This window comes from Nilaparvata lugens, chromosome 10, assembly GCF_014356525.2.
Source record: "Nilaparvata lugens isolate BPH chromosome 10, ASM1435652v1, whole genome shotgun sequence".
In the NCBI taxonomy this organism is placed as follows: Eukaryota; Metazoa; Arthropoda; class Insecta; order Hemiptera; family Delphacidae; genus Nilaparvata; species Nilaparvata lugens.
In genome coordinates this window covers 20,070,796-20,082,883 of record NC_052513.1, presented here as the reverse complement: position 1 = coordinate 20,082,883, position 12,088 = coordinate 20,070,796, and the positions used below count along the sequence as shown (strand labels likewise).

The 12,088-nt window shown below is 34.2% G+C and overlaps 1 protein-coding gene across 2 annotated transcripts in view; it reads right to left on the bottom strand.

Moving 5' to 3' along the window:
- Positions 1-297: 297 nt before the first annotated feature.
- LOC111046752 (annexin A4) overlaps positions 298-12,088 on the bottom strand; it is a 35,565-nt gene continuing 23,774 nt past the window's right edge. For both annotated transcript variants that reach the window (XM_039436514.1, XM_039436515.1), the window contains exons 7-9: positions 9,628-9,798; positions 1,787-1,968; positions 298-877 (exon numbers count right to left, since the gene is read on the bottom strand). In XM_039436514.1, coding sequence (XP_039292448.1) covers positions 815-877; positions 1,787-1,968; positions 9,628-9,798 — 416 coding nt within the window. In that variant the 3' untranslated portion in view covers positions 298-814. The remainder of the gene's footprint in view (positions 878-1,786; positions 1,969-9,627; positions 9,799-12,088) is intronic.

Below are 12,088 nucleotides of genomic sequence, written 5' to 3'. Positions count from 1 at the left end.
AAGTACTATCATTCCTGAGTGTTCGAGCGATTTTGATCTTTGACCATTTTGCATGAATCCATACCGTAATGAATTCCACATGGATTTCATGAAAAATGCAAATATCCCTGATTTGGTTGATATTCGGGCTATGGATAGAGGTTGACCTAACAAGTGTTGTGCTATAATATGAGACGTTTCACTACAATACAGAGTGAGTTATTCACTGAAACATATTTCTAATCATATCTCAATAATTTAAGTTACATCTCGATTAAAAAATCTACAGATTTTCATATAATACTAAATTGTTAACTGTGAAATGATTCAAGATTTCTTTATTACAGAAAACATTTATACAAATGCAAAGCATCGTCAAAAATCAAACATGATTCAAACAAAGTACGGTATTCAAAGAAATAAAAATTAAAACGCAAGCATACATAAACAGTAAACAAAATACCCTCAAATTAGAAACTCCTCTTTCTATATGGGCATATTTCTATTGAAACCTTTTTTATGGTTCTCTTAAAATTACACACTTCTAGCTCCTTCAAATGTGCAGGAAGCTTATTATAAGGTTTTTACCAAATTCCTTAAAACAGTTCAATGTATTTGCATAATTGCTCTGGTTCACTCTATTAAGATATTCAGAACTTCTATTGTATACTATCTGGTAAAAAATACCAAACGTTAAGAGTGTTCAAGGGGAGTGAGAAAGTCAGAGATATCGTGCAGAATTTTCTCCCCTCTCTCACTCTCTCTCTCTCTCGTGTCCATAAATACAAGTGGGTTATTGCATCTCTTGAGTAAGTTTTTCATTTTGAGTAGTTTGTCACTCCTGTACTCCACTGACGATATTCTCCATGACTTTCTCATACGTTTCTGAGCAATGACTCTAAAAATAAAAGAAAACTGGACGTACAAATATGATTCAATTGACCTTAAAAAATAAGTACGGTACCATCAGCTTTATAACAGATATAAAATGGAACAGCAATAAAATTAACATTTCATAACATTGGTTATTCAACTTATTGTGTTATAGAATAGAAGAGGAAATATTTCTTTAATATATGAATATTTCCTATTTTAGTGAATAATATGAAATATTTCTTCTAAGTTTGGTATTGAAGCATCTAAATTTAAAAATCTACTTTGTAAAAATAATGAAGTACTGAAAGTTTTGTGAACAATAACAAGATTTAACCTATTTCGGACTATGTGTAACCTTATCTAATTTTGGGAGAGGAATAGCACAAGGTTAACTTATTTTTTCTCTCCTTATTTTGATGATGTAGGTACCTACTTATTGTTTGAATCAAAAAAGAAAAGAGAATTAATTGATTATTTGCCTTTATTAGGGCGGAGTTAGGACTCCTGGTCCTCTCTGCCACACAACCCTAAAAATGTTGGAATGTTTGGAGTTCTTTATCAAAAGAAATATAAATATAATATTTCAGAACTGTTTATGTTCCTTATTAAGGTGGAACGGGGACATATACGCCACAAAAACATGCATTCTACTTTTTCATAGACTGCTTATCATATTATACTAGCAGGTAACCCGTGCTCCGCAAGGGTTTATTTTAAAACTTGACGTAATGAAATCTTGGAGAATTGAAAAAAGGCTATAACCATCCTCGGTTGATTAAGAATATATATACAAAATTTCAAGTTAATCAGTTGAGTACCGTCGTTCAGACCTGATGATGCGTCAAACATAATTTTCCTATCCCATACGTGTATAAGCCTGCAGTTCTTTCCTTTATTATAGTATAGATATACGTGCTATGACGGTACCTACCTTGATGAAATCGACAAGATCATTGTGGTATGTAGTTTTAAATGAGTCTCTGATTGAGGCCAGATCGATCTCACTTCGGTAGAGTACTGCTACAGTTAGGCCTCTGTCAATAGTTTTACCATAGCCCATAGAGTTATAAACCTCTGTGGTCCAATAGCTCACAGGGTCCTCAGCAAAGATCACTGTTCATCAAGCAGAATAAAATTGAAAATTAATGAAAATTTATTCAAATGCTAATCGATAACTATTATTAACAATTTATTAAAATAATATGGACAAGTCTCAGCTGAAAAGTAAGTGTTTCCTCTTCAAACATGTTTCTAATTCAAAGATTAATATTAATAATTCTGTGGGCAAGTCTCATCAATTAAAATAGAAATGTGTAGCGTAGTAAATTATAAATTTATCAATGAAAAGAGTAGCATAATATACAAAAGTAAAATTAGTACATTGAAGTAGGTAGGTACAGTACTCTACTGAGTATCCTAAAATATCACGTGTCTCAGAGACTTCACACTTTTATTCACTTCATTTCCAGTAATTTAACAAAATTTTCCAAATTCGGCTTCCATTAGAGTCAAAACATACAATTGAAAACTACAAATGGAAAATGAAATGAAATGAAATGAAAATGTTTTATTGGCAGAAATATAAAATATAAATTACTGAGATATCGCAATAATTCAAATGCTAATGATTATCAAACAAAAATCCAAATTAAATGCTACTGTAAAGAATGAGAATAAGAATATGAATCTTTATTATCATAGACATTGTTAACAATGCATTGATAAACGTCAAAAATAGGTACTAGATAAAACATAATACAATTAATACATGCAAATGATATTATAAATATTATTTTTTATAATGATGTTATGATATTATAAATATTATAGCCTACAAATCCAGTCAATTACATAAAATTCTTGTATGTTATATAAACTTTCAGCTTTCAATACAGTTTTTAATTTCCTTTTAAAGATTGTAAGAGGCAAAATTTCTTAATGTTTTAATTTCTATTGTTAATGAATTGTACAGTTTAACAGATGTGTACAGAAGATTTTTTTTGTGACGTTGTGAACCTGAGCTGTTGAACTCTGATATTATTCCTATTTCTGGTTTCATATCCATGAAAGTCACTATTAAATTTTAAAAAATCCAGATTACTATGTACATAACTAACACTAAATAATACATACAAATCACCCCGCAGACTTCTGCTAAAAAATTATTTTTAATTCTGGGCTGACAAATAATTTTTGAATAGTAGGTAGCGATCGTCGAATTTTCATCTAGCTGTTTACCCTGTTGTCAATATTTGCAGTAGCAGAAGTCTTCGGGGTGATTTACAGCATTTAATTTGGATTTTCGTTTAATAATAATATTATTGAAAATTATATGAATCTACAAAGTCTTATCTTAAAAATAGATAAATAAATGAAGTGTATAATATAGTGAGGTCCACGTTATAATGACAGTGGAGAAAGATAGAAGAGAAGCGTTGATGATTCTCTGCCTTGCCATTTCCATCATCAATATAGCAGATAGCTAATACTGGTATTTTTGAACCAATATCAAAACTGTCAATTTTTGTTAATAACCAACTATAGTGAGGTTCACGTTATAATGGTAGTGTTTGATTAGCAATGGTATTGCTATCCTTGTCTATCATTCAACAAATCAGATAGCGCTATCTCTTTTCGCTTTGCTCTGTTGCCAGATCGTCTTGTAACAATTGCCGTGCTACCAATTACTCCTAAATCGGTTGGATAGCATTTCACACCTATTAACCTAAGGATAGTTGTCGGCTCCAATGTAATAGATTCTTGATAAACTATGAATGGATCTATCGCCTATGAATGAGAAATCCAGTTTTCAGAGCAAATGAACTTATAATCTTCAGAAAAATTTTGGCAATATACTACACAAATACACAAAGAACAGTATCTTACAAGCCTAAGCATCTAAAGTCACTACGAGCTAAGTACTTATCCAGTTTATATAGTTGAAAAACAGTGGCTATTGGCTTGTATACACAATAAACAATATACAGACAAAATAGAACACTATAAACTGTTTAAAACTCAATTTAAAACATTAATAAATTCACTTAAACAGAAAAATATTCAGAGAGCACAAATTACAACACACATAGCCAGCCATAAGTTTCAGAGAGAGAGCACAGGAAAAACCTAGCTACCAGGAACAGAGCAAAGCTTCTTCAGTGTCGATGTTACGGACACGTCACCAAAAAAAATTATAAATTACAAGTTTAGAATTCACATTTTATATTTGTTCTCAATAAAACTTTATTTTGAAACTGTTATTTTAAATTTTATATATCATCTCTATTTAAATAAACCATTTATCTTTTTAATTCTGTCAACCCAGCCTCGGTGACACCATGGAATATGCAACACAATCATTTACGATAAATTCTCAGTCAAAAAGTTGTCCGTAATCGATGACTCTGATATTTACTATAAAGTTTTATAGATCTCGAATTGAAGATTCGATTCCAATCGAGAAAAAATGTAATATTACACAATGTAGAATTGATAATTAATTAACAAAATATTTCATCTCAATTATGAAAATTCATTATGAAATTGGAAGATATAATTTCTTGCTTGATAAAAAACATAGAATTGATTATTTTAAACGAGAATGAAGAGCTACTGATTAATGATTAACAAAATATTTAATATTAATTATGTAAATTCATTATGAAATTATTAAAAAATATAATTGATTATTTTAAACGAGAACAAACATAGTTAATATTACATCAATAAACCTGTATGATCTACCGTCTACAGAAGGCATTGACAAGACAGATGATTGGCAACGTTGTCTCCTATATTTCTCCACTGCCATTATAACGTGGACCTCACTATAGGTATATTTGTTAGTCAAGAGAATAATTATACGTTTCAATGATTAAGTAATACATTTTTATGAACGAGTTTGTTAATTAATTATGTTTCGACATTGTTAAAGACGATCTGGCAACAGAGCGAAGCGAAAAGAGATACCGCTATCCGATTTGTTGAATTGAATTGAATTGAATTGAATCGCTGCCTTTATTAAAAACCTAGGAGGGCGAAGTTAGGGCGCAGCCGGCCCTCTCTTACACTTAACCCTCCATACAATTCTAAGTTACAACTAAAACAACATCATAAACAATGAACTAAAGTAAAAGAAAACAATAACTTAGAAAACAAATTTACAAGAAAAAATATATATAAATATAATAACTATATTTAATTTTTTATTATATTATAATTATTTATAATTATATATAAATATAATAAAAATAAAAAAAGAGAAAACTCGAACTCCTTTCGAATTTGAGTACGTAAAGGTGGTTATGCAGAAAGGAAGAAGAGAAAAGTGAATACAGTTGAGAATTTTCAGTCCAAATCCATAGATTATTCCGGTAGAAGAAAGGGAAGAAGGGAAAAGAAAGAAAAGAAAAAGGAAGAGAGAAAGAAGGAAGAAAGAGAGGAACCACACATATACACTATATAGACTTGAATTACGGGTTAGGGAGCATTCCAGCCGAGTCCACCACCTCTGATCCACCGCAAGACAGCCGCGCCGAACCGGCGACGTCCCTCAACTAGCTTCAGCTCAGCAGGCAAAGAATTCCATAAACTACAGGCTGTCACAAGGAACGACTTATTGAACATAACAGTCCTATGTGTTGGGACAGCCAGCAGATGGGATCCATGCCGCGTTCCTCCATGGCCAAAATCACCCAAGTAACGGTACTCCACTGCCAGATACTTAGGCGTTTTGGTTTTCAATATCTTATGCAGGAAGCACAAAGCATGATGTGATCTACTCTCACGCAGCTTCATGAGTTCAAGTCTGTTAAAGTATTCGGTCACATGGTCGTCACGTCTCAGGTTGAAGATAAAGCGAACACAATAATTATGTGGAACCCCGATTGAAAGTCACCAATCAATCCAGAGCCATGAACGAATGTGCTCAATTGGGAGTGAACAATGATTTCCAGAACCTTTGACAAGATGGACAATAAGCTAATAGGCCTGTAATCAGATGGAGAGAGAGGGTTAGGGATCTTGTTCAAGGGGATTACAATAGATGACTTCCAGTCATCAGGAAAAACCGACGTTAGAAGTGAGGTATTGATTAAATGAGTGAGGAAAGGAAGGATGAGAGGAAGGATAATTTTGATAAATTTGATTGGGATACCATCTGCACCAACAGCATTACTCTTTACTCTATGAACAGCCAAGAAGACCTCTTGCTCCGTGACATTGGAGAAGTAGAAATCCTCATTTTGATGACAATCAGGCAGAGAGTCAAAGTGAGCACGAGCTTGGTCCAAACTTACAGGGATGTCAGTGAAGAAATCATTGAGATCATCCAGCGAGTGAGCAACAGTCGGTACCTGCCTCTCCTTGCCAGCCCCAATCTCCCTCAGAGCACGCCACAAAGATGAAGTTGATGATCGCTTTGAGGAGATCAAGTCTCGGTAAAATGTAGCTTTAGAATTTCTAATTTTTTGCTTGCAAGAGTTTCTCAAACGCTTATAATGATTGAAATCATTAGGGCTTTTTGACGCTCTTGCTTTTTTGCACCAATAATCTCGATCCCTCATCAGCTGGCGTATCTCATCAGTGAGCCATGGAGCAGGATCCCTGGTTATTCTACGATTTTTCAAAGGAACATGTTTTTCAAAAAGAGAGATTATATTGTGATTCAAAATGTTCAACATAACATTAACATCGTTAGTATGGAATATGTGTAGCCAGTCAAGGTTAATTGCATCATTAAACAAGCTGTGGTAGTTAATATTCTTATAATCCCTATAAGTGATTATTTTAGGTGTAGGCTTAGGCCTCTTGATATTATAGACAAGGAATATCATATCATGTGCTGAAAGTCCTGGAAAAGGGATCTGCCCATAGCACACAGCTGACTTCTTATCAGCAACTGCAATAAGATCAAGCAATGTGTCAGAGGTGGATGTATGGTGCGTAGCTTGGAGAGGCAGCAAGGTCATACCATTCGCAAAAAACATAGTGGTCAGTTGTATTTTGTCATGAGTATCAGGTCCAAGTAAGTCAGTATTGAAGTCACCCATGATAGCCACATGTTCATAGGGCACCATCAGCTCAAGTAGTGCTTCCTCAAATTCTGACATATACCCAATATGAGGCGGCCTGTAGCAAACTGCTATTAACATTTTAACTCCGTTACACTTTACCTCAATAAACATGTATTCAGGTCTAGCTGCACGGGAGGTATCAGAGGAAAACTTATGAACAGGCAACATAGAACGCTTGACAAACGCAGCAACCCCTCCCCCATTCTTGTGTAACCGGTCATTCCTAATGACCACATAATCCTCGAGTGCGACAAGTCGATTAGGGATTGTCGGTTTTAGCCAGGTTTCAGATATAAGAATGATGTCACAATCTTTGCCCTCGAAAGTGTGCCTAAATTCATCTATATGGCAGAGAAGGGATTGTGCATTGACATGAGCGACTTTAAGACGATCAGGGAAAGGAGAGACAGCCCGCTTGAGGGCATCGCCGACACTCAGCGCGGCCGCGCCGTCATCCTGCTGTATAGACAAGGTGGCTGCGACGAAGCAGCAAGGCAGAAGAGAGGGGTGAAACGGCGAAACAACAAGAAGATACAAAAAAGACACTTACCACATTCATACTGACACACACACACAAAGAAAGAAATGAGAGAATAAATATAGAAATCATATGAGATAAAAGAAAAACAAAATCAAGTGAAGAAGTCGAGCGCTATGAACAATAGGATAATGCTGTATTAGATGGCCAAGGCGGTTCGGCTCCATTGATACAAGCATACTAATACTGTTAATCAAATACAAGTACCACAGGAATAGCGAATATTGAGAAGAAAAAAGAAGCAGAAGGCTGATAACTTAATCAAAATACTGTAATTAGCAAAATAATTAGAGAGAGAAAAAAAAAAAAAATATATATATATATATATATATATATATATATACATATACATACATATATTAGGCAACAAACTGCATACTGATAGTGTATGAGCGGTAACTTATTTCCATTGTGACACAGAAAAATGAGCAGATCGCCATAAAAACATACATAAACATATACTAATATATGATAATAATAATAAAAGAATAAATAGTCGAAAATAATAATAATAATAGAAAAGTGAATAATGTTATCATGTACTCCTGACAAAGAGGTAAACCCTATCGATTAGGAAGAATTAGGACAGAGAACGGAGGCAACAGATAAGTTAGGCGTAGTCATGATAACGGGATAAGAAAGACAACTAGATCACACAATCACGTGAGATTCTACTCTTCATTCACACACAGAAATATAATGCAAAAGTAACATCAAGATAATATATGGATTTGACTGAATGGAAAGGTTCTGTTGAAGAGAAATGTTATACTGAATCATACTTCATTTATCTAGCCGACCGACAATAAAGAGAAATAAAGTAATAAAATTCTAAGAGAAAAACAAATAATAATATTAATGATAGTAATTAATGATTCATTGAATGAAATTAAGTGGACAGAGAGTATGAAATCAAATAAATATGCTGTATATAGTGTTAAATAAATGGAACAAATAAATTAAATAAAATCATATCATTAATGGAAATTTAAAACTCAAAGCATAAATACATTTCTCAGACATGGTTGGCTGCACTATGCTTTTTACCCTCAGTGTCAGTCCAATAAATAATTCCATCAAAGGACCATACGTTTTTATATCCAAATTTTTCGACCATTGAATTATATAATTGCATTCTTCGTTGTGTTAAGTCCTCCCTTATAACAACGCCAGTACCCTTGAGCTTTTTCTTCTGAGAGAAAACTGCATACCGTTGACGATAGCTAACGAATTTGACAATGATGGCGCGGGGTCGGGGTGGAGGGGTGTTGGACGCCGCGACGTCCAGCCGACGCCCCACGCGATGCGAGCGATCGATGTCTTGCAGCTCGATGTTAACACCCAGCTTATCTTTACAAACATCGATCACTAGTTGATCAGTATCTTCCTTATTTGCTTCTGGCACTCCAAATATGCGAATACAGTTTCTTCTTTGATACTGCTCTAAATTATCGGCACGATCAAATGATTGCTTGACTTTCTCATCACTGAGCTTAAGCTGCTCTTTCAACGATGACACTTCTTTTTGAAGATCCACTATTGAAGAATAGCAGAGTTCAGAGATGCTGTCAACCCCTCAATGACTAGGGAAGACACGCCGGACACAACGTCTTTAACTAATTTGTTATATACATTGCTGTCATTTAGAATTTTAAGCACGAAATTGTTCTCAATACCTGAGATAACAGCCGGTGATAAAGGGCGAGCCGGCTCAGAGGCAGAGCCTTGCTTCGAAGCAGTAGATGTCGTCTGCTGTGGCACCTTATCTTTCACAGCTGATGAGGACGACTGCGATGATGACGATGACTGCTTATCTGCTTTGCCTGACTGAGAACGAGTCACAGTAGTGTGTTTTGGTGAATTCATGATTAATTTTAGTTTTAAGACACAATTTGCAGCCACAACACGAAAGTAACAAGAATTATTAACTGACAGTTTTATAAAACAAAGAAAACTGCACACGATGGTACATATAAAAATTCAAAAATCCAACTTTAAACTAACGAAAAGCTATAAAAAACGAGGAGCTCGAACCTGACACAGCCTCTACTCGGAATCTATCATTATCTATGAATGATAGACAAGGATAGCAATACCATTGCTAATCAAATACTGCCATTATAATGTGGACCTCACTATAGAGACTGTTTTAAAGCTCACCAATCCTGGAATATGCCTCGCTGAGAATTCCATTGCAGAATTGGCGAATCTGAGATGCAGCCGAGAGAGAGGTCTTCTGCTGGAATGCCTTCACTACAGCCGCAATTTGCGCGAAGCTTGCACCACCCATAAATTTGTACAGGTCAGGATTATCTTTCTCTGAACAATTACCTGTGAACATATCATTGAAAAATATACTAGTAGTTCTGTGAACAGTAGACCTCACGCAGTATTCTCATCCACAAGTACCTGATTGAAACTGTAGACCTTATGGAAATACAACAATAGACTGGCTTCTCCACACATCTGTGTAATCACTTGTCAGCTGATTTATGATGAATAATTCCATAGTCTGATTTTTACTCTAATATTGGCGTATGAAGAAGGCACCTTTTTCCTTTTATATTATCCTTGAAATGCAAAATTTCCAAAAACCTTGTATATACGTCGACACGCAATTAAAAAAGGAACATACCTGTCAAATTTCATGAAAATCTATTACCGCGTTTCGCCGTAAATGCGCAACATATAAACATACAAACATTAAGAGAAATGCCAAACCGTCGACTTGAATCTTAGACCTCACTTCGCTCGGTCAACTAGTAGTTCTGTGATCAATAGACCTCGCGCTCAGTAAGTTACAATGACCTGTTGTTATGTTTTCTCAAAAATTAATAAATAATTTATCAATTCAAAATGTGTAGAAAAAATCCCAAATAAACATAGAACTGTCTACAACTAACATTTATGGAAAGATGCATCTTCAAGATGGTCGATGTTTTTGAACGGGTAGTATTATAGTCCACTAAACAGCTGATTTATGATGAATAATTGTATAGTCTGATTTTTACTCTAATATTGGCGTATGAAGGAGGCTCCTTTTCCCTTTTATATTATCCTTGAAATGCCAAATTTTCAAAAACCTTGTATGTACGTCGTAACGTCGACGCGCAATTTAAAAAGGAACATACCTGCCAAATTTCATGAAAATCTATTACCGCGTTTCGCCGTAAATGCGCAACATATAAATCTGGTTTGGCGCACTCACACAACTTTCCTTGCCGTTATGAAAATTGATCTCAAGTCTACTTATAAAGAAAGATCTGAGCCAGCTGGTGACAGGACAATTCAATAGAATCAACAGTTGCCAACAGCTTGCAATTGAATAATCTCATTTTCTCGAATTTCAAGCTTATTTTCAATTTTAGTTGAAAATGTTACTGGACATTAATTGCAGAGATTTTCATGCTCTATCTTTTCCACTTAATTTTTTTTGTTTATATTGTATATGAAGGTAAATAGTTGAGAATCTAAAATCAAACTTTGCATAGATGGAGCTCCTGAAATTTTTACAGATATAGGATTTGTTGCAGTGTTGATAGAGCTTATTAATGACTAATTCAGGTATGAATTTGATCAAAATCGTTGGAGCCGTTTTTGAGAAAATCGCAAAAAACCCTGTTTCTGACAACATTTTCACCATTTTAGCTGCCATCTTGGATTGCATTCGATCGAAATTGTTCGTGTCGGATCCTTATAGTGTAAGGACCTTACGTTCCAAATTTCAAGTCATTCCATTAACTGGGAGATGAGATATCGTGTACACACACATACACTCATACACACACACACAAAAGTGGCCATTCCTGCACTGATTACAGAAAGCAAAGACTCACTTTTCCGCTCTAGTGCGCAAAGTATTACTTTGTGAACTCCAGATTTGCAACATGGCAACACAAAATAGTTGGTGGGTTATATGGAGGTAGTGCACGTGTGCACGAAAACAAAAATTAAGTTGGTATTAGATTTAGATAAGAATTATTTCAATGGCTACCCTACATTTATGATAAAATCCCAATCTAGAAATCCAAAACAAGAATAATGTTCATCTAAATCATAATTAAATTATCATCATTTACGAATTCTCATCATTTAATAATAAATAATAGTTAGTTCCTTTCTAATGATAATTATTATTTCAACTGCAATCAATGAGAAAAGTAGCAAAAATACATTATAAAATTCTAATTTTGAGGTTAAATGATTACCATTTGATATCCATATAAATAAAAATAATAAAAAACATAAGAATACTACAATAAATATTCTCTGTTATCTATGTTATTTTTAAAAATATTTTTCAGTTTAGTTTGAGTTTTTCCTCAGTAATTTGAGAAAAAGTCTAAATTTCTGAATCCTGTTTCAGTACTTTTTAGCTGGATGAAACAAACTCAGGTACGATTTTCCCACTAGGTCGCATGCTTGTCTGTTCAGCCATCTTGCAGCCATCCTAATCAGCTGTTGGCGTATATTTTGAAAGCAAATTTTTTGTTCTATCTGTATTTTTTCTGATTCTTGAATGAATAAGAATGAGAACTTTGGCTGAGAATTTTCAACTTAAATTGGATTATTAATTTTTAAATGGATTAAGGTTGTTATTAATAACAGTATCACACACACA